At 42.8% G+C, this 23,546-nt stretch overlaps 2 protein-coding genes across 13 annotated transcripts in view; one reads left to right on the top strand and one right to left on the bottom strand.

The window, feature by feature from the left end:
• Positions 1–23,546, bottom strand: part of WDFY4 (WDFY family member 4) — a 285,745-nt gene that overhangs the window by 44,276 nt on the left and 217,923 nt on the right. Inside the window, exon 48 of one of the 9 annotated variants that reach the window (XR_004810035.2) lies at positions 20,614–20,774. The exons of 7 other annotated variants lie outside the window; for them this stretch is intronic. Coding sequence is in view for 1 of the 2 variants with exons in the window: in XM_025466322.3 (XP_025322107.1) it covers positions 20,618–20,774 (157 nt within the window). In the remaining variant the exon portion in view is untranslated. The remainder of the gene's footprint in view (positions 1–20,613; positions 20,775–23,546) is intronic. One more of the 9 variants, XM_025466322.3, reaches the window with a different exon arrangement.
• On the top strand, positions 697–23,035 carry LRRC18 (leucine rich repeat containing 18). Of its 4 annotated transcripts, none has more exons than XM_049103148.1 (3): positions 702–838; positions 5,307–5,339; positions 22,039–23,035. In XM_049103148.1, the coding sequence occupies exon 3, from the start codon at positions 22,131–22,133 to the stop codon at positions 22,896–22,898; it is 768 nt and encodes a 255-aa protein (XP_048959105.1). In that variant the 5' UTR covers positions 702–838; positions 5,307–5,339; positions 22,039–22,130; the 3' UTR covers positions 22,899–23,035. The 4 variants fall into 4 exon arrangements, with proteins under 4 accessions (XP_025322109.1, XP_048959105.1, XP_025322110.1 ...); XM_025466326.3 differs by lacking the exon at positions 702–838 and adding an exon at positions 3,217–3,309; XM_025466324.3 differs by lacking the exon at positions 5,307–5,339 and having other exon boundaries at positions 697–838.

Raw genomic sequence — 23,546 nt, 5'->3', positions numbered from 1 at the left:
CCACTCACCTCATGTGCAGCACACGAGGACCCTTCAGGCCTCCATCTGGACACGGCCTGGCTGCCCAAGTGCCCTAACAGGGGCAGTGCCCTTTCGTTTTCCCACCATAGTACTGCCAACCTATACTCTGTCTTAGGCTTCCCATCCCTCTTCATTCAATTCTTTCCTTGGTAAGTTTTTATTATAGACAGAATGCAGCTCCCAGGCTGGGCTTCATCTCTCCCTTCGCTGCCACCTCCAAGAGAGAAATCATCCACTGGGTCCATTTTATTCAGGCTAATAACAATAACAATGAACAAAAGCAAGACATGGTCCAGTGTATTGCTTTACGTTGCAAAGGCTCAAGCGAAGATTTAGTTCTCTTGCTCAGTCTGTGAGCCCACCACCTATCCCCGTTCTGGAAGGCAGGCTGCCTTGAAGGCTACAAACACAGGCAGACCCAGGCTGGAGACAATGAGGGTCAACCTCCTGGAAAGGACATGTGCTGAGCCTTTCTGAGGAGATGGGGCTACAGAGATATGAAGTCAGGATAGCAAAGCTCGGTGGTCTTGTTACTTTATTTTGTTAAGTTTGACAGGGGAGCAGGAGTAAGGGGACAAAATGTACACATTTCAGTTCAGGAAATGAGATACAGCCTGTGTCATTTTCCATTCTAGAAAGGGTTCTGGAATTTTACCAGTGGTCCTTTGTGACATGGCCACCAGGTAGAATGGAAGATAGAGGCATGTCACCATCCCATTTCTCATTTCATCGGCTATGAGCTCCAAGGAAGATCCATCATTTCCTTACTATCAGCAAAAGACGCCATTACCAGCAGTGCTGAGACACCTAACCAAAGGCAAGTCATAGTTTTTGACTTTTTATTTGTTTATTTATGTTTGTTGTATGTCTTTTTTCATTTAATTTGAGAATTTATGTGTATACTCCTACTTGGATTTCTTTTTCTTTTTAAAAATTTTATTTTTTTATTTGAGTACAGTTGACACACAGCGTTGCGTTAGTTTGATAACATAGTGATTCAACATCTCAATATATTATACTGTGCTCACCATGTGTGTGGCTACCGTCTGTCCCCATACAACGCTAGTACACTATCACTGACTGCACTCCCTATGCTGTGCCTTTTATTCTTGTGACTTATCGATTCTGTAACTGGAAGCCTGTAATCTCCCCTCTTCTCTACTCATAGACTTAATAATAATTATAATACCAATAATTGTCTAACCACTAAATACTGCAGACTTCTTACCCATTGTCTAACTTCTACAGAGATCCAATAAAGCAGGCATTACTTCCACTTATAGATGAGGATGTGGATGTGTGGGGTGAGGGAGTGGCATGCAGCCCAGGGGAGTTCACCGTAGCTTGCGGGAACAACTGCAAGTTGGGACAGAGCAGGGACCCGTGAACACCTGACACTGTGTTCAAAGTGTGTGCAAAGCACCTGTCCAGACTAAACCTTGACCCGGGGCCCTGACTCGCAAGACAAGTTCTTTTCTCTGATGAAGGGAAAAGAAAACAAAAGTAAACAAAAAGCAACAACAGCAGAAATCTTAGTTCTGGCTAACTTAGAAGGCAGTTACCTGACAAATTCATAATTTGTGCACATCTGGAGCTAAAGAATAAGCATTAGCAAAGTTGCCAAGTTATTATTGCATATCCATGAGATAAATATGAAACTGTAGAGGTATTAAAAGTCTGGAAGGATATGTAACATGAAGTTACCTCCAGATGCAGAAATTGAGCAGCTTTAATTCTCATGAGGTTTTACACACCTGCAATGTAAAATGTATTTATCTTCTTGTGTATTTTCTTCCTCAAAATATTGATTTTATTTTTGCTTATGATTTTCATATTATTTATTTTCTAATTGAAATGATGTACTTTTACAAAGAGTCTAATTAGAAATACACTGGGTAGTAGGACTCCAGGCAATTTTTAATTTTCTACTTATCCGGGGCACCTGGGTGGCTCAGTGGTTCAGTGTCTGCCATTAATTAACTCAGGTCATGATCCCTGGGTCCTAGGATCGAGTTCTGCATCGGGCTCCCTCCAGGAAGCCTGCTTCTTCCTCTGCCTATGTGTCTGCCTCTCTCTGTGTGTGTCTCTCATGAATAAATAAACAAATCTTTTAAAAAATTCTACTTACCTGAATTTGATAATTATTTTAAACCCATCTTTTGTCTAAATTGAATAATCTGTTTTCTTTTAGCTTTTCATTAAACAAAACAGCGGTGGTATCCATGTATTTAAAGTTTTTGTGGTTAACAATATTTCTATTTCTTAATTTAAACTATTTCCTTTTGCTTTTCTGTACTTTTCAAAATGTTCAGTGCTTAGATTTATTTTGTATTTCAAATTATCTATTTGCTAATTACTTTATTTACTTCCCAACTTCATTTGGGTAGTGCAATTTAGAGTATATTTATTTCTTTATTTCTATGAATGCATTCTCAAATTTTTCTACAATGTTAGTTTATTATGCATAATAGTTTTCATATATAACTTTCTGCTGATCTTCTCAATTTCTGGAAATTTAATTTACAGAAAAAAACTGAACAAAAAGATTACAAATGTACAAACATATTCATTGCAGCCCTATTCATGATAGCACTAAATTTGGGAACAACAAGGAAAGCAAAGTCCACCAGATTCAGTATTGCACATTCAATCAAAAGATAGATTTTAGAAATTATATAGCAGCATTTGACATAATATTAATTAAGAAAAAAATGCCTATATACCTGTAAGGCTTTTACAAGCATTATGGTCATTCTAATAGCATAAAAAGGACACAAAGAGAAAACTGCAGAAATAATTAAATTCAAATAAACAGGTAAAGACCACTTTCTTAGAAATCAAAGAACTGAAAAAGCTATTTGGACAAATAACAAGGAAGTTGAGTGATATTTTGTGGGACTTGCTCAATGCTTTATATAAAAAGTAAGGTATTTGTCCCTTAAAGGAGGCAAACATGGCCTTTCTTTCCCAGTAGCAATGTCCCACTCCCAGCGTGGCCGTGGACAGTCAGCTGGGCCCGGTGGCAAATTGCTCCACTGTGCTGCTGAGGGAGGCCGGGAGGAGAGCCCCCTGCAAGAAGCCCGAGGAGCCCAGGCCTGGGTGTCCCTCCGCGTGGGCAGCTAGCTGCACCTGCGCCTGCCAGGGAGTTTAGGGTGTGCTGGAGACCTTTTCAGCTATTGTGTCCTCTCACCTGGCAGGCTGGCATCAAGATTATGCTAATTAACTCCAGTCTCTTGTTGCCTGGTGACAAAGTTTCACAGTTGAGAAGGAAGAACTGGCAGAAACAGGGTAAGTTTTTCTCTGGTAGTGGCCCTGCATTTACGAATTTACTTAAACTTTGCCAAACAACCACCACTTCACAAATTCTGCTTTTTGCTCTCCTCCTTTGTGTAAGCAATTTTGGAAATGCTGGTTCTCTTGGTGTGCTTTATTTACAAACCTCAGACAGGAGCTAATTCATTATTTAGGAGAGGAGGAAGCTGGGCCTTGAGCCTCAGGCAGGAAGGGCAGCTAGCAGGGGCCCGAGCTGGGGACCCAGCCAAGGGGTTAAGGACCAGCTTGGGAAGGACTGTGTGTATGAGTCTCTGGGGCTTTAGGGTCACACTTGGGTCTCTTTCCAAAATCTGAGCCTGGAGCATTTTGCTGTCCCATAAGCAAGGGGAGACTAGTGTTTGAACTGCTTCTTAACCCCACCAGTGACTGACCGCTCAAAGAAAGTGCAGTGTGTGTACTCCTCACTTAGGAGGCTAGAGCCTAATGACTGTTGACTGTGGTGGTGCTTGGGGCACAATCCATCTTTTGAGAAGTCTGGAGGCAAATCCTTACCACAAGTTATCCTGAATGCTGGGGCCCATTAACAAGTAGTTAAGTCCTAGGCTGGGCTGGGCCCTGCAAGGAACACACGAGAACAATGCCTTATGTCTCTATTTCCATGACAGGTATAATGGGAAAAGATAGGTGCTCCTACTTCCAGTCTTTATGACTTTGGACAAGCTACTGGCCTCTCTCTTGTCCTCTCTGAGCCTTAGTCACATATTTTTCTAGTGGAGATAAAAATGAATACGTCAAGTGGTTATAAGAATTCTTTATAATGTCTGTAAAATGTCTGGCCTATAGTAGGAGGTCAGTAATCTATACACACAGTCTGAAAGCAGGAGCTGAATTCAAACATGTTAAAAACTATGCAGTATCATTGCTTTGCAAAGGGTTTGGCACATAGTAGATTTTAAATTCATTTATGAACCGTATGTGATGTTATATTCCATGAACCAAGTACTAAACACCAGTTCCTGTGGGATGAAATGGGGAGTCAGAAAGGTTAGGAAATGTGTACAAAGTCACACAGTTAGGGAGAGACAGAGCTGTGACTGGTCTCCAAGCCAGGGTGACTCCCATGCCTTCTGGGCTTGAGCCTTAGCCTGGAGGGAAGTGGGAAATACTGAGACAGTCACTGCCCACTCTGCAGAACACCTGAGCCCCACGCTTGTCTGGAGACTGATTTTTAGGGTCTAGTGCTTGGTAGCTCCAATTTCTTCCTGGGGATCCTAGGGTCTCCTACTGTTGCTGAGAAGAGATAAAGGTGACTTCATGCTCTCTGCCTCCAGCCATTATCTGAGTAATGGGAAAGTCAAACCAAGTAATGTTTCCTGGTCCCTAGTATTACTAGCACACAATGTGAACTAAAACATGTCCCCCTCTAAATAGGCACCATGGGTTACCCTGCTGCATAATCCATCACCAGCCTTCCATCCACTGCAGAGTCAATTCATTGCCAACTTCCAGTTCCTACCAGTCTCACATCATAGATCTCAACTCAGCCCCCTGAGCTGGGTCTGATAACATGCACATGCTATCCCTGTGGTGAGGGATGAGTATTAAGGATGGGGCTTGAGCTGGTCTAGAATGAGAAGTCTATAGAATCTAGCTCAGTTTAGGCTAGTGTCTGGAAAACACAATGAGTCAGGAGCTCCCTTGTCAGCCCAGAGGGCCCCATTTATCACAGGACCTTATAAAATCAAACTCTCATGGAAAAGCCAAATGGCAGTTCAACCCACAGACAAGAAAAGTGAGCAGATACTGGCTCTGCTTGAGCAGCGTGTGACCTTGACAGGGGACATGCTCTTGAGGCTTAGTGCTTTATCATTAAAGTAGGGTGTATGGATCAAATGAGATAACACACATAATGCACTTGGACGTAAAATTTGTGCTCAGCACAAAAGAGGAGACTATAGAAAACACCAGGCTTGCTAGAACTTCAGCCTGTGTTTTCTCTTTGACCTATACAGGCAACCCAGAAGATTCTGCTCCCACCACATATGGTAAATATGAGCCATCCTTCTCCTCCTCAACCCCTTGATATATATCATTTTCTTCTCCTGTCTGCAAGTGGCTGTCTCCATCTATTCTTCCCTCCCTACCTCTGTAGACTTCCCAGCAGCCTGAGTGATGCCTCTAAACTTTTCGTGTCCCACCTCATGCAGGCTCTCCCCAGCTCCTCATCCTCTTCATCTTCTATCCTCTTCATCCAGTCCCTGCTCCAGCTCCCATGCCATTTTCTTTCTCTTCAACACCACCAGCTCCTCCTCACTGGTAGGACTTGCACCTGGTGTACACCTTCCCTACAAGTGTTCTTCCTCAAATTCTCTCATGCAGCTTCATCCTAGTGTGAGCTCAAATGTCATGACATCCCAACCTTCTCAGTCTAAATTAGACCACCTCACCCCAATATTCTCTCCCTGATCCTTGACATTCCCTTTGACATACACTAGGTCTGATTTTTTTGCAGAGCATTTGCACCAACTGAAATGATCTTGGGTCTTTTTGTTTGTTTTTATTGATTGATTTGCTGCTCCTAAAATAGGAGCTTCGTGAGAAACACAGTAATGTCTATCTTGCTCACTGTATATCATCCAACCTGACCCTGACTTATATAGAATGACTCAAGTACAAGTTGTTGAATGACTGACTGACTGAATGAATGAACAAGCAAGTGAGTAGCTTGGGCTGTAGCAAGCTCTAGAAGCTAACAGTGGACAAATGTATACTCATATCTTCTAATTGCTACTATGTTTTCTTTTACTATTAATATCATCATTAATAACTTGGGTTTAAAAAGTTGCAGACTTTTGTCCTTGGGAATCAACAAAGATTGTTCCACAAATTTTACATCTGGTGTTAATGACCAGTGGGGAGTGTCCTAGGGCTACTCATTGGAGGGAAATGATTACTACGTGCTCTTCAGTAGATCTACCAGCATTATCTATTGTCTTAAAGGCACTGACTGTGGGAGCCAGATTACTACTCACTGAACACCCGCTACACACTGGCCACTCAATGCACAGTCACCCCCGCAATTACTCTTCATAAGAAGTTACAATCTCCTGGCCCATTTTGCTGATCAGCAAACTGAGCTCATGATTAAAACCAGGCTGGCAGTAAAGGTGGGGTGGAGCCCAGTTCTGCCTCAAAGCTCCTGTGTTCCCTGCTGCCCGAGTGCCTGCTTTCTATTAAGTACTTTTATACACAACAGGAAGGGAATACACAAAGTGTCTAATACATGGTCACTATCCCCATCTGGAAAATGCCGAAAAGCTGCTCCATTCTAAAGTGCTGTCGGCTGTCTTTATTGGCATCATTTCTATCATCTCCAGCAAGTTATATCTGGCTGCCTAGAGTCAGTAAAGACATCTCTCTTACTGATGGGGCTAAATGCTTCAGTAAACAACTTCAAGTAGGCCTGATAAAGACTCAAGGAGGAATGGGAAATCTGAACTTAGGAAATATTTCTACAAAAAAATAAGATTAGATAGAAATCACAGCATTTTCCAAAGACAGGTGCCTTGCATACAAGCAACAAGCCTCCAAACCACCCTTTTGCACCCTTGAACTTTAGCATCATTTTAAAAATTAGACCATAGTCATTCTAGCAGCCTTCCCCTCTGGATGGAGAAAAGTTAGCCACTGTTTAAATAAATATCTTCCCTTACAAGGCACCGTAGTTTGGGTCACCAACACATAACAGGCCATGTGGCTTGTGTATCACAGTCATCTGTGATTGATCAGGGTTTTCAGTGTAGTGGAAGGCTTGCTGGCTCTGAGGGAACATCTCTGGAGGGAATGAGAATGGCTGCCTCCCTCCTCTTCTACCACTCCACCACCCTGTCAGCATGGCCAAGCATAGGGGCAAAAACAGGGCTCTCCACCTTCTGCTTAATTTGCACATCTGCAGTTGGTGGGGTGCTTCTTGGGTGCCCCTGTATCTCTATTTGCCACAGCAGCCAGGCAAATCAGGGTTCTCAACCAACCACTGGCACTGTTGCCACCATCCCATCACCAAAGCTCCCCTTCACTAAGCACCTGTCACATCATAACCTTTTTCTCCTATGCAACTCTCACATTGCCCTACTTTACTGAGGAAACTGAGGAAAGCATTGTATGCATCTATTTGGAAAGTCTTCCTTTCCTCAAGGGTGTCCCACTGGGGCTGGGTACACACTCGGTGACAAATAAATATTTGATGTGAAAGTGATGACTTTTCCCCAAAGACCTCTCCCTTGAAAAATAGTCCGCAATGTTCTAGAGGCCCTTTCAAAACAATGGGTCAAGAGAGATTCCACAGCAGCTATTACAAGCTGTGGAATCTGGGATGAAGCTGACCCCTTTCTGAGGTCATGGAAACTGGGATGCCCTTGTTAAGCATCTTGAATTCATTCATTCAACCAATACTGTCGGAGGGCCTCCTGCTTGCCAGGCACTGGGAGTTTAGAGCCTGGCCAGAGAGGAGATCAAGGGACAGACAATAAAAATAAGCACACCAAGTAAGTCTATTATAAAATATATTTGGGTGATAAATGTTATGGAAGAAAGTACAGCAGAGGAAGGAAGATCAGGGTATGTTAGGGTTCACTTTGCATCATTAATTAGAGGACCAGGGCAGGCTGAATTGAGAAGGTAAAATTTACCCAAAACCTTGAAGAAGATGAACAAGTAGGTCAGTCAAGTAAATGTCTGAGAGAAGAACCTTCCAGAAGAATGAAACTGTTGGAGCAAAGGCCATAAAGAGAACTTTGTGGGGCAAGTTAGAGGAATGGCAGGGCTGGGTGGTGGATGTAGAGTGAGTGTAGGGGTGAGCGGTGGGGAGCCCCTCAGAGAGGTGGTGGCTCAGGCCATGAGGCCACCGGAAGGTCTCCAGCCTTTACTTGGGTGAAACAGAAGTCACTGGAGACCTGTGAGCCAAGGAGTAACCATTTGCCACGGTAACAGAATTCCCCTGGCTGCTGTGTTGAGAACAGACTGCATGGGGCAAGCAGGTGAATAAAACAAGATAGGAGGTCACCCCAAACGCCCAGTGGCAAATGGCAGTGACTCTGCCAGGGCATGTGGTGGCCAATGGTAGGATTCTGGATTGACTTTGAGCACAGAAGGGACAGGATTTCCTGATGGACCAAACATGGAACATAAGAGGAAAAGGAGTGTTGAGTGTGATGCCACAATTTGTCTGACACACAAGATGCTGTTGCTGTCAGCCTGGCTGGAGAAGGCTTTGGGTGCAGCTGGTAGATGGGGAGCTCAGCTTGGGACCTGATGTGTTTTGATGCCTTTACATAGTACAAGTAGAAATGTTAAGGAGGTAGAATGATACGTAAGTCTGGGATCAGGTGGTGAGCTCTAGGTAAGAGATAAAAGTTGGGGAGTCATTAGTGTATTTAAGGCAATGAGACCAGATGAGATCATCAAGGTACCGAGTGTAGGCAGAGAAGAGGCAAGTGGCTTGGCCATGGCCCCCAGGGAACCCATGGCAGACAGTTCTAAACCAGCCCATTCAACTCCCTCCCATGTCTGGTCTTCCTTCCACTGCCTCCTGGTGCCCCCACTCAGTAAGGGGTCCTGCATATGGCAGCTTCCTGGTGGACCCAAGACCTCATCTGGGCGGAACACGCTCCACTGTGAGGTACCAGCCCAGTACAGCACTATGGCTGCTGCCAGCCAGGGGGCTGGGTTTCCTACCTTCTCAGGTAGAAATTAGAGAGGAGAGGGCATGGGCTTGTCTGTGATCACCTCGGGGGAAGTGTGGGGACTGGCTTTCTCCTTTTGGCTTGACATGCAGCTAGGGTATCACTTGGAAAATAAGTCAGGTCATGTCTGCTCTGGTTCCTTTTTGCTGATTTTGTTTTTAATTGTGCCTCTGGCCTGCCTACCTGCCTTTCTTCTCTTCCTCCCTTCCATGCCCCTTCCTTCTCTCCTTCCTTTCCTTCAATTTTGCTCCCCCCTTCTCCTCAGCGCTTGCCCCCCTCCCCTCTGCCACAGGGCCTTTCCATCTGATGTTTCCTCTATCCAAAACCCCCCTCCCTATCTCCCTGGACCCTTGCTTCCTTCAGTGTCTGCCCAGATATTGTTTTCTCAAGGAGGCCCTTCCTGGTCACCCTCTCCAGAAGTATATGCCCCCACTTCCCTCCCAGCACCATCTCTGTTTCTTTTGTCCTGACTCTTTCACGTCCTAGCTCTCATTGCCACATGGCATCGTACATTTCTTTACTTTTATTCCTCTCGTTCTTCACTTGGCTTCTGTATAAAACTGACCATGGCAGTTTTCAGGCACCTATTATTAATTAATGAATAATTAATTCCAAAGGGCTGTGGGAAGCTCAACTGTTCCCTTATGGTTGATCTTCAGGGCTCTCCTTCAAAATATCTCATAGCTTCACAAGGGGAAGATTTACAGCCCCCTCTGAGCTGGGGGCTTTCGTACAGCAGATGGGGGCACCACACCAGGGTATCAGTTCATGGAGGTCTGTGCTGTGTTCACCCCTCTGCAAGTTCTCCCTGGGACCAGGTGGGGTACAGAAGACATGCACACACTGTGGGGCACTTGTAGAGAATGGCCCCCTGTCTCTGCAATCTTGGGGGTTCTGTGCCCCAAGGAGTGATGTCTCCTTGTCCTCCAGGATAAAGTAATTTAAAGTCTGCACCTGGTGAGGCAGAAAGGCCATAGTATGGATGCTGGGCTGTGGAGACTGAGTCTGGTTTCTACTGAATTGGAACCCTGGAGTCCTAGCTCCTCTGTACACCTGTTACACTGTCCTGATCATGCCACTATTTCCTCTCTCCCCCAACACACAAAGGCACAAAACGGGCCTCCAAGGATCACTCTCTCTCACCCCACCTTAGGAGGCAGATACTTTTATTGTCTTAATTGCAGAAGTGGGAGGTAAAGCTCAGTGAGGCTCAGGGGACAGTCCAGGGTCCCCCAGATGGTGAAGGGGGAGGCAGGTGGCAACCCACATGGACCTAAAGCTCCTGTATTTTCATCCTTCTGAATCACTTTTCTGAGTCCATTTTAGTTATCTGTAGGAGAGGCCAAGGCTGTGGGGAGAAAATGCAATAACATCTATCTGGCAGTAGCAGTATCTAAACCATGTTGGTTGTAATTGAATTAACACTCATCTCTTGAGGTTTCCAGGTGCCAGGACTAACCAGTCCTTCCACTTTCCTGCGTGTGTAGGTTGATTTGTGTGTTGAGAATGCACTAGTTGATGAACAAGGCGTTTCTAGTCTGTTAAACTAATAATCTTAATATTTTATTTTAATTATAAGGCACCTATTCCCTTTTGCTCCTTTAACAAATCCAATTAAAACAGAGTACATTCAGAATTATAAAATAGATGCTATTAAACCAATAAGAAATCATAATCTTTTGTTATTGGGCTGTGTGACCCCTAGTAACTTTTGCTCCAAATAAAAGTTGAATTCTTATTATCTGCCAGGGGAAGGGGGCAGTTTGACGTATAATGACATCATAGGCAGCACATGTGCAGAGCTGCAGTGATGCTCAGGATGGAGAAGTAAATAATATTAAGGGTAGACAAAGCTATACATGCATAATAGCCCAGTAAGACACTTAGAGCTGCACCGATCAGATTAGATAACTGCCACACAAAGTGAACTTGATAGCTTCCACACAGACACTCTGTTTGCTGCAGCTCTGTTATCATGGAAGGAGCACTCCACCCAGAAGTCCTGGAATGTGGTGAGCTGCATGAGCTTGAATGAACTACTTCATGCCCGACTCCACCCCACAGCATCCTTCCCTTGGGGTAGGAGGAATATTCCCACCTCAAAGGAGAGTAGTGAGAACTGAATGAAGTGGCAGAGGGAGGTGGCTTTGTGAGGCAGAAGCATGATGTGCCTCTAAGAGTTGAACATGTGGGGGGTGGGGGAGGGGTAGAAAGCATCATATGATTGACACACGGAGATGGCCTGTCGTCTGGGAAGATAGGACGTGCATCTTACGGGCGTTAGATTTTACAGTGAGCCCACACAGTGAAAATCAAACTTCTGGTGGTCTGCATACAGTCTCTCAGGGCCCCTACACAACCAGTACCCCCAGGGCAGAAGGGGGCCCCAAATCTCTGGTGAGTACCTGGGAATGCCATGGGCTAACCTTCCTGGGCCGCGCTTGATGAAACACCTGTATCTTGACATTCTTGACACATTCGATGTGGCAAGAAACTTATACTCTGGGGAGCCTGGAGGACTAGTGTGGCTGAGGGACAGTAGATTTCTGTCTCCATCACTGCCTGCTTAGGAGCACATGCCTGTCAAGTGACCTTGTGGTGGCACATGTACACCCTGTTTAAATGGTTTCTCTCTGAGGGTACCTGGGTGGTACAATCAGTTATGCATCTGACTCTTGGTTTCAGCTCAGATTGTGACCTCAGCATCATGAGATGGCATCTAGTTCCATGGTCAGCACAGAACCTGCATAAGATGTTCTCTCTCTCCCTCTGCCCCTCTCTGCCCCAGCTCTCTGGCTCTCTCTCTGTCTCTGTCTCTCTCTGTCAAATAAATTTTTAAACTGTTTCTCTCTGTTTGTCTCTCTCCCACTCTCTCTCCCTCTCTCTCTCATTGTCAATGTCCAAGTTCTTACAGTTAAATGACTCCATTTGTGTTATTAAAATACCTTTAGAAGTCACTTTATTCAGATGTACACATCCATATATGTATCTATGAGAATGAACACCCTATACATTGGCCCCTGGGCAATGCAGTGAGCAGGCAATGACCTGGAACAGTTTCTTCAGGGAACCCAAGTTACATGTGGTCCCTCCAAAAGGTCAGTGGGACATCAGCATTATTGATCTGACAGGAACTTTGGCCAAAGATTGGCTAGCTGCTCCAGCCCAGGAGTGCACTCCATTCCCCTGTGGGTGAGTGCCATTGCACTTCCCGTCTAACCCGTGCCAAATTAGAATGGGCCTAAGTGAGTATCTAGGCACCCAGAGTGTGTGACTCTGTGACACAGCTTCGTTCCTACATCAGAGAGCCCATAGATGACCAAAGCCAGCAGCACACCTTTTTGGGTACACGAGGGGAAAGCAGCTCTAATTTCTGTTACAGGTGTCTTTCACCCTGGGAATGCTAGAACTCCAGAATGCCTTCTTCTTTTTGGAGCTATGGGGTCAGCAATGTATCTTCCAAGATAAGCATTTCATACTGCTAGAGCAAAGACAATAGCAGAGAGAGAAAAGAAAGGCAGCATAGTGAAGAACAAAGATCATAAGCTTTGGTATAGGCATATCTAAGTTTGTTTTGGCTGTGCTGTGTGGTCTGTGTTACCTTGGGAAAGTCACTTGACTTCTCCGTGCTCAGTTTTCTTATCCTAAAAATAGTAATGACATTTTGCTTCATTGCTGTGGAGACACAGGAAGGGCCCAGCCACATGTTTGCCATAGTTACTTCGGTACGTGTCACCAGAGTGAATGATGTTGAGTGGATCTTCTGAAGCTGATGTCAGAAATCCCCCCATGATCATGGCATCCCTGTAAGACTCCACTCCTGCTGTCTACATCTTCTCTCCATCAACTGCCAAGGGTCTGGTGGTGTTGTTGCCGTAAGCTCCACACACATCTTTCTGCCTCTAGTCTATCCTCTCTTCCCTTCCTAGAAATCTGTCCTTATGCCCCCAGGAAAGAGGAGCTCAACATAACACAGCTGGGGGTGGTAATGGAAAAAATAAAAGCACTTCATGCTTACCCCCCTCACCATGAGCCTATACTCGAAAAACCAGCTAACACTGTAAAGCAAGTAGAGGAGCACACAGTTCCTGGCCCAGAGTAGGCACTGGACAAATGGTAATTCCTTCCCCCAGTGTACACTATGCCCAAGTCAAACATTAGTGCCTATTTTAGAGGTGTGGCCAGAGGTTCCAAATAGATGCACTCCACAGGTGGCTCCACAGTGAACCACCCACATCTCCACCTGCCATATGGCTGCTTAGAGAAGGTATAACATGTTTCAGGTAGGGGTAGAGGACACAGGGAATGATTTGAAGCCACATAGGTAGTCACAGCGGAGGTGAGGCTGGCCTCTTACAGGTCTAGTGAATGGTCTATAATGGGTCTATTCTATGTCTCAGTGCGTTAGTCAAACGAGTGAAATAATTATTGTGAGATCACATTAGCAAGATGTTAAAGATATCAGATATATACAAAGTCAGTCTTACTTAAAGGCACATGAGTGTGAGGCACAAGATAAGCTGTATTATCATAGTGATGATAACAATCTTACAATAAAAAATGCCTGCAAATATTTGATGGCATTAAAATATAGGTTGCCATTACATTTTTAATTTAGATATCCATGGGGTGTCCTACCATGCTGTTTGATTCACAATGACTAAATAGAAAAATTAATTAGAAATTAAAGTCAACCAACTGGTCCAGTTTCTCCAAAGTATAAAAACCAATTGTTCAAGACAAAAAGACCCAGTACATTTAAAAACTTCTTGTATTAGGGCTTCTCAGCTATTCATATGATATGAAATCTATCGTCTATCCATCCATCCATCTATCCGTCTATCTATCTATCTATCTATCTATCTATCTATCTATCTATCTATCATCTATCAATATATCTCTTTCTTTGATTTCCAGCTTCCTTTGTGTGGTTGTTGGTCCCACTCTGATGTTTGAGGATTCTGTGAATTGATAGTATCAGACCATCTTATCAGTTTTTGTTAAATCAAAAGATCATGAGTTTTACATTTCTTTTGCCAACACTTATTCTCCTACTCAGTGGGCAGAACTGGGCAGGATGCTGACCATTCTGAGTTGCATGAAAGAAGGGATATTCCTGGTCTTTGGGGCCTTCTGGCACTGGTCCACTGTTAGTGGTACTCAGTGGCTTAGGGAGTCATGATGGATCCTGAGCAGTACAACACATCTTTCTCACCATAACCAAGAGCAAGGTCCCCAGTCAGGTAAGGTGGTGGTGAGAAGTATGAAGGGGCTGGGGTCTGGATCATGCTTCATATGGCCTGGGGCTATCTGGGGACCCAGATGTGCTGGGAGGAGGTGAAGTGCATTATCCTAGCTCCTGCTTTGCCTTGCAGGTAATTAATGAGCAGGCTCAGAGCCAAAGGGTGCTGGAGAGAAGCTCCTTAATGGAGAAGTACTCAGCTCCATGCCGCTTCCTTCCCAACATTCATCAAAGCTGGAGGGCTTCTTATCAGGGGTTGGATGGACTCTGGAGAGCACACTCAGCAGGGGTCACCTGGGTGGTTCTTCAGTCTACTGGAAGCATCCTTCTCATCCAGGGCCCCACTAGCCCATGCTTATTGTGTTTGAGCTGAACTTTATCTTTAAGAAATACAAAAGACAGTTCAGACTTTGGGGGGCTCAGGAGAATCAGTAACAATGTAGATTTTAGCTCTTTGAGCTTGGGAACTGGCCTTGTTTATTGCTCACCTGTGTAGCACATAATAGGCTCTCAATATACCTACTTGGTGAGCGAACAAATGAAGGAATGCAGGAATAAGCACATCGATTTGGCTTAAATTAGCCCCAAAGGACTAGGATCATGAGCAAAGGAAACTTTACTATTTGTTCAGGTCCATGGGATAGAATTGCCAAATAAAATACAGATGTATGCAATGTTTGGGGCACATGTATACTAAAAAGTATGTGTTGTTTATCTGAAGCTCACAGTCAACTAGGAATTTGTCATTTTATTTGCTAAATCTGGCCACCTTCTCATACAGAAAAGTCATTGATAAACATTAAGATCAGAACACAGGATCCCTTGCTCTTGGCCCATCTTTTCTCTTAATGAAAATTTCAACTCAAGTGCGGTAGGGCTGTTTTTCTGACACACCACCTTGTGCATAGTTGGCAGTGGTACAGGTGATACACACATGTACCGTGGCAAATGCCACATGGTTCATATTTGGATGGCCTTTACTGGGCACGACAAAGCTAACTGGGGCATAAAAAAATCACAAACTTCGAAACTGGGCCAAGCAAGCAGCCATAGTACAAGGACAGAAATAGATGTGGAGCTCCGAGTATTTTTAAGATTTTTTAAAAACTGTAAATTTACTTATGGTAAAATTTCCCTTTCTTAGTATTCTGTTCTCTGGGCTCTAACTGAGGCACAGCTTCACGTAAGCACCACAGTCAGGATACAGGCAGTTCCAGCACCCCAGAAAACTCCCTCCTGCTGCTCCCTTGTAGTCAAACCTTTCCTGCCCCTAGTCCCTGGCAACCACTCATCTGTTTTCTGTACTATCATTTTGGCTTTTCCAGAATGCTATATAAATGGAATCATTCATTATATCGGCTTTTAAGATTGACTTCTTTAATTCAGCAAAATGCTTTTGAGATTCATCCAAGTTGTTGCATGTATCAGTAGATTTGTCCTCTTTATGTTTAACAGTGTTCCCTGATAAGGATATGCCACAATTTCTTTATCCATCCACCCACTGAAAGAGGTCTTTGGGTTGTTATCTTCTGGTTTTGGCAGTTATGAATGGAGCAGCTACACACACATGAATAAGTTTTTGTGTGAAGCTAAATTTTTGTTTTTCTGGGGTAATTACCAGTTGGGGAAATGCTGGGTCTTATGGTAAGTCTATAGTTAATTTTATAAGAAATTGCCAAACTGTTTTTCAGGGTAACACTTTGAATTCCAATGAGTGCTCTGGTTGCTCTGAATCCTTACTAAATCTTTGTACTATGTAGATTTTTATAAAGTTTTTTTTTAATTTCAGACATTCTAATAACTGTGTAGTGATATCTGCTTGTGATCTTAATTGCCATTTTTCTAGTGACTAATGATGTTGAGCAACTTTTTGTGGGCTTATTTGCCACCATATAGCTTCTATAGTGAAAAGTCTTGTTAAATCTCTTGGGCATTTTATTTTTATTGTGTTATTTGTCTTCTTACTGCTGACCTTGAGTTCTTCATAGAGTCTAGATAATAGTCCTTAGTTGGACATATATTTGCAGATGTTTTCTTCCATTCTGTAGCTTGTCTTTTTATTCCTGATTTTTTTTAACAGAGTGGAAATTTTATTTTATTTTCAATATTTTATTTTCTTATATGGATTGTACTTTTGCCAAACTCAGCTTATGAAGATTTTCTTGTGTGTTTTCTTTTAGAAGTTTCATGTTTTAGACTTTACGTTCATATCTGTGATTCATTTTGAGTCCATTTGAGTTAATTTCAATAGCTTGAGATTCTTCTTCTTATTTGTATGGTTACCCATACAAAAGTGGGTAACCAATTGTTCCAACACCATTTGTTGGAAAGTTCATTATTTATCCATTGAATTTAGTTTGAACTTTTGTCAAAAATCATTTAACCATTTGGCTATAGTTATGTGGCTCTATTTATGGACTCTGCTTTCTATTCCACTGATCTATGCATGTGTTCCTTCATCAACATCACATGCTACAATTACATGGTAAATTTTAAAACTGGAAATGTGAATCCCTCAACTTTATTTTTCTTTTTCAGAATTTTTTGGATTTCTAGTTTCTTTTCCTTTCAATATAAATTTTAAAATCTGTTCATTCATGTATACAAATAATCCCGCTGGAATTTGCATTGATCTTTATACCAATTTGAATAGAATGGACTCTTTTTTTTTATATTTTTAAATTGGAGTTCGATTTGCCAACATATAGCATAACACCCAGTACACATCCCATCAAGTGCCCCTCAGTGCCCATCACCAAGTCACCCCATCCCCCTGCCAACCTCCCTTTCCACTACCTCTTGTTTGTTTCCCAGAGTTAGGAGTCTCTCATGTACTGTCACCCTCACTGATATTTCCCATTCATTTTCTCTCCTTTCCCCTTTATTCCCTTTCACTATTTTTTATATTCCCCAAATGAATGACACCATATAATGTTTGTCCTTTTCCAATTGACTTACTTCACTCAGCATAATACCCTCCAGTTTCATCCATGTCGAAGCAACAGTGGGTATTTGTCGTTTCTAATGGCTGAGTAATATTCCATTGTAGACATAAACCACATCATCTTTATCCATTCATCTTTCGATGGACACCGAGGCTCCTTCCACAGTTTGGCTATTGTGGACATTGCTGCTAGAAACATGGGGGTGCAGGTGTCCCGGCGTTTCATTGCATCTGTATCTTTGGGGTAAATCCCCAGCAGTGCCATTGCTGGGTCGTAGGGCAGGTCTATTTTTAACTCTTTGAGGAACCTCCACACACTTTTACAGAGTGGCTGCACCAGTTCACATTCCCACCAACAGTGTAAGAGGGTTCCCCTTTCTCCACATCCTCTCCAACATTTGTGGTTTCCTGTCTTGTTAATTTTCACCACTCTCACTGGTGTGAGGTGGTGAATAGAACTGACTCTTAATGATATTGAATCTTCCAACTCATGAATATGCTGTATTTCTCCATTTGTTTAAATATTCTTTGCTTTATTTCCTCAGTGTTTTGTAATTTTCATCACAGAAATCCTGTACATTTTCATTACTTATGTGAGATACACAGATTTTTTTTTGGAGTGTTATTATTTTTCAAATTTCAAATTCCATTTGTTTATTGCTGGAATATAGAAGGGTTTCTCTGTGTGTGTTAGCTAAGGTGTTAAACTTACATCCTGCAACCTTGCTAGCTCATTACTTCCAAAAGTGTTTTTTAAATTTTGTGGAACTCTCCAGGTGGACAAGCAGGTGATTTGTAAGTAGGGAAAGGTTTATTTCATTCTTTCCTACCTATATGCATTTTTCTTGCATTATTGCATTGGGTAGAATTTCCAAGATGATGTTGAATAGGCATACTGAGAGTTCACCTTCTGGCTTTGTTGCCAAACTTACCGGGAAATATTTAGTCTGTCAGCAAATATGGTGTGTGTGTGTGTGTGTGTGTGTGTGTGTGTGTGTGTGTAAGCCTTTAATCAGGTTAAGGAAAAGCCTTTATATTACTGGCTTGCCATCATGGATGTTAACTTTTGTCACATTTTTTCATGGTGAAGTGTATCTTTTATCATTATGTAGTATTCTTCTTAATCTCAAGTAAATTTTCATGCTCTGAAATATATGCTGTCTGATGTTAAAGCCACTCCAGGTTTCCTTCAGTGTTTGCATAGTATGCCTTTTCCACTCTTTTAGTTTAACTTACTTTCATTTATATTATTTGATTTAGATTATTTGATTTTGGTTTAGATTATTTGATTTTTTTCTTTTTTTTTTAGTTTCATTTTAATGTATATATTTCCTTTTTTTCTCTGTCTACACATGTTTTAGTGATTTAACTTTCCATGGCCTACTTAGAATTAATATTTTACCAAAGCAGTGTAAAAACCTTAGCTACCATATAGGTCCCAATAACTCTCCCCATTATGTTATAGTTGTGCTATGTATTTCATCTACATACATTGGTAACCCCATCATACAGTGTTATAATTTTTGCTTTCAACTGCTACACATATTTTAAAGATCTTAAGAGCAGAAGAATAGTCTATTATGTTATCAGATGTTTACCATTTCCCTAGCTCTTCCTCTATTCCTAACTCCACATTTCTTTCTAATATCATCTCCCTTTCGTCTGAAGAACTTCCCTCAGCATTTCCTGTACTTGCTCAGCAAGTGGCAAATACTTTCATTTTTCATTTTTCTGAGAATGTCTTCATTTTTCCTTCATTCATCTGGGATATCTTCATTCACTGTCTGTTTGACAGTTTCTTACTTTCAGCACTTGGAAAAAATATTTTTTCCAGTACCTCTGGCTTCCATGGTTTCCAGTGAGAAGACTGCATCCATCCATATCGCTGGCGCTTGAAGATAATGTGTATTCTTCTTTAGCAGGTTTTAAAGGTGAATTTTCTTTTTGCTTTTTAATTTTAAGCAGTTTGATTACGTGTCTGAGTGTGGATTTTCTTTTTTAGCTTATTTGTCCTCTTTGGAATTCACTGAGCTTCTTGCATCTGTCATTTTTACATCTTTCACCAACAGTTAAAGGTTTTTATGCATTTTTACTTCAAATATTTTTCTGCTCCACAACTTTTTCCTCTCCTTCTTCTAGAGTAGACCAATATCAATATTGATATTGGTATATATGTATTTTATATATGTATCTTAGGAAGCAATCACAGGCTATAAGTTCTGACATATCTTCTGTAGGTTCTGTAGACTATGGTTATAATATCCATTCAGTTGTCAAAGAATTTACAATGTGATTCAAATTAGTACTTCTACCTATATAGTAGTCTACTGCTCAGCTCAATGATCAACGCTTTTGGGTTCAGAGTCTGGGATTAGGCACTAAAGATCCTGTTCAGGGTTTTATCCATGCATAGACATCTCAGGGCATGTCCAGGAGCTCATATACAGCTTAATTAAACCCCTTCCTCTTTACAATCACCCTTTGTGGCTCTAGGAGTGGCCTCCCTCCCTGGTTTTCTGGCTAGAAATCTAGGGATTTTTATTTTCTAAACCTGCTGTATACTTTCTGCTACTATTTCTGCCTCCAGGGCCAAGTGGCAGTAGGGTAGAGAGAAAAAAGCAACCTCAAGTCCTTGGGACTGAAGTTTGGTTGAAGACAATGGTTCTTCTCCCTCAGAGTTTTAGCAGCTTGCCTGGCTGACTCCAGTGATATAGGATTGCCTGGGGCTGAGGTGGTGAAGAAAGGAAAAAACAAACAGAGGATCTACCTCATTCTCTGATTCCAAGAGGCCCCTTTTCTTGATTTTGGTGACACAAAGGGGCTTTTCTCAGAAATCTTTCCATCACCACTTACTGCAAAATTGGTCTCATTTTGAGTTACTTTTCCAAACTGCCTGATACTCTTTATCATCTTATCCTCAGATATCTTTTTACCTTATCCTTCGTCTTATCCTTGGAAAGCTACTCCAGGAGTTCTATCTGGGGCCTTAGTTGCATTCAATAGATGAGACAAGGAAGAGTGCACTTATTCCATCTTAGCTGTGGCTAGACCCCAGCTTTCATTTTTAAGCTGCTTTATCTTTTCTGGTTCCTCAAAGCTACATGATATAGAAACTTTAATAGCGGTGAACACAGGACTGTCTTTGGTTACCAGCTAATTATGCCTGAATATGGTTAGCTCATTGTTCCTTAGGAATAGGTTCAGCTTTCCAGGCCTTCTTGAAAGAACATTAGCGTTGCTGAGAGCTGAGAATACTTTCATTGGCTTACTATGGAGATCTCCATCCCAGGAGGCTCTGATCCAAGACAACTTGCATAGGGTAGGACCCTCTGACCTTAGCTAGGAGTGGCAGTAGCGGGATTGATAGTAAGCACATGAAAGATAATTTTTACCTACTTCCTTTTGACACTGAGGAAAGCATATGAGGAAAACGTGTGATGACAGAGACTCATAGCCCAATTGCTGGTGCTTCGTGTGTTTTGTAAAGTTGGTTCCTGATAAAGGGCCTGAATGATGAAGCATAGAAACTGCAGGGCATCTCTTCCACTCATCCCTGTGGGGAAATGGAGCTAATGTAAGCATCTGTCTCCCGAGAGCACACTTTTGTCCAGGGTGGGAACTTGGTCCAAAATAGAAAATCAACAAACAAGAGGCACCAAGTTTTAGAAAAGAGCCTCTAGAATAGAGCTGGACAGTTTGCATCCTCTTCCTAGATGAAGACCTTCCTCACTCTCAAGCCTCAGTCTTCTTCTCTTTACAATGGAGATAATCCTATGGATTTTGCTAGATTGTTGAAGATTAAAAGGAATATGTGCAAAGTTCCTGATAATAATATTTAATAGTTAACATTAATCAAAACTTTTACTATGTGCCAAGCACTGTTGTAAGCATTTTATAGCTTAATTTACACTCCCCGAGAGCCCTATAAAACAGCTGTTTTCATAAATGAGAAAACCATGACATTGAAAATTTAAGAAAATTATTTAATGCAGAGCTAGACTTCTAAGCCGAGTACTCTGAGGCCGGAATCTACCCATGACTCTGTCTGTCCTACTTCTACATATGGCAGCAGTCCTCACTGATACCATACCAATCAGTGTAGAGGTGTCTACAGTTGACTTTCAGTATGAAGGATGGTGGGAGAGGAAGCGTAGGGGATGGGAAGTAGGAAAAGACAGCATTATCTCAAATTCTGCCCAGCTCAATCCTGACTCCTCCACACTCATCAGCAAGGTGTTAGGCACTCACTTCCCCTTGTGGGCTGAGCAAAAGATGCTCATGTGCTGCCCCTGATGCACTGCAGTGACAGTAGCCAATGCCTGACTAGTACCTCCGGGTCTAGAAGGAAGGTGAGGATAGATGGAATATGTAAGTCATTCTTAACTACCATCTTATTCCCTTATATCCAGGCTGTGCTGCTTCTGAGAACTCAGTAGTCCCACCCTAGGGACTCATAGCATAACTGCAAAGAAACATTAGATTTTGTAAGGGAGCTAGCCAATACACACACACACACACACACACTACTGGGTGGCAGAGGTGGGTATGTTTGAGTCTAGGACAATGAAAAGATTCATCTCAGGGAATGGAACAGCCAGAGGGGCACTGAGCATCCTTCAGGCAACCCTGCACCCCAGAAGAGAGCCCTGAATTGGCTGAAGATCTTTGACTAGGTTACTTCTGCTGAAGCCCTAATTTCTGTCCACTGTCCTCTTTCTCTCCTTTAACTATTAGCAAGTGAAACATTACAATTTGGGTGTGGGGGGAATCTAGTGCCCTCATGTCATCTCCTAATGAGACATATTTTCTCTTGTCAGAGTATATCTAGCAGTTTCTTGTGATTTTCCCTCAAACTGATCACCAACCAATCAGAACACCCACTCCAAACATACACCCTTACTAAAAGAACATGGTCAAGGGTGGGAAAGCCCCCAAGGGCAAGAAGATCACCCTCAATGTGGCCAAGAATTGTGTCAAAATCACCTTTGATGGGAGAAAACGCCTTGACTTGAGCAAGATGGGAATTACCAACTTCCCCAAGTGTATCCTGAGACTGACTGATGTGGATGAGCTCGACCTTAGCCGGAATATGATCAGAAAGATCCCTGAATCAATCTCCAAGTTCCAGAACCTGCGGTGGCTGGACCTTCACAGCAACTACATCGACAAGCTTCCTGAATCCATCGGCCAGATGACCACCCTGCTCTACCTCAATGTAAGCAACAATAGGCTGACCACCAACGGGTTGCCTGTGGAGCTCAATCAGCTCAAGAATATCCGTACCCTGAACCTAGGCTTGAACCATCTGGACAGTGTGCCCACCACTCTGGGTGCTCTGAAGGAGCTTCATGAGGTAGGGCTACATGACAACCTGCTGACCAGCATCCCCAACAGCATCTCTAAACTCCCCAAGCTCAAAAAGCTCAACATAAAGCGAAACCCTTTTCCCAAGACAGAGGAGTCAGATATATTTCTAGATACCATCAAGAGGCTGGACAACTTATATCTGGTAGAGGATAAGGATTTGTGTTCAAATTGCCTGAAAAAGTGCCAACAGGCCCGGGACAAGCTGAACAAAATCAAGAATATGGCCACAGCAACTCCAAGAAAGGCCATCTTTTCCAATCTGGTCTCTCCCAACTCCATGGCCAAGGATTCCCAGGAAGATTGGAGGTGACCTGGGACCCTGACCCTGAGGCAGGAAGGGAAAAGGGAGGAAGGGAAGAAGGCAGGGGGCTATATCTACAGGGAATTCTGGGATCTCCTATTCCTGCAATAGCTCTTCCAGCCAAACTCATAAAATACCTTTCCCTACCTCCTTGGTTTGTCATTTTGTTGTCTGAAGGGTTTTTAGTTCTTTGCCTCTTCTCTCTTCTCTGCATGCACATATCCACACGTGCAAGCACAAGGAAAAGGGCCATTCATCCTACTTCTTCCCAGAATTCTCCTGCCTACAGCCCATGGCCAGGGCAGCCAATACTGCCAGCACACTCTCAGTCACACTGTCATCACTTCAGAACCAACCAGCACCTCCCAAATGTGGAGCTCATTCTATGGGAATGCTTTGATTCTGGGCTTTGGAGGTCTGAAATTTCAGAGCATAGATTGACAAGATGGCAGATGGACATTCAGTCTTGGAAAGGTGACAAAACTGGGCCACAGAGATGGGCAGATATTATCATTAAGTGTTGGCAGGTAATATCTTGCACTGAAAGCAGTATTATCTCTTTTTCTCTTGCCTGCACATGCACAGTTTGTTATAGGAGCTTTCTAGACTGAATCTACAAGCTCTTGACTGGCTGTGAATGAATGAGATTGGATTCCC

Source organism: Canis lupus, chromosome 28, assembly GCF_003254725.2.
Source record: "Canis lupus dingo isolate Sandy chromosome 28, ASM325472v2, whole genome shotgun sequence".
Classification (NCBI taxonomy): domain Eukaryota; kingdom Metazoa; phylum Chordata; class Mammalia; order Carnivora; family Canidae; genus Canis; species Canis lupus.
Note: the sequence above shows the minus strand (reverse complement) of the source record. Positions and strands in the feature narration are given on the sequence as shown.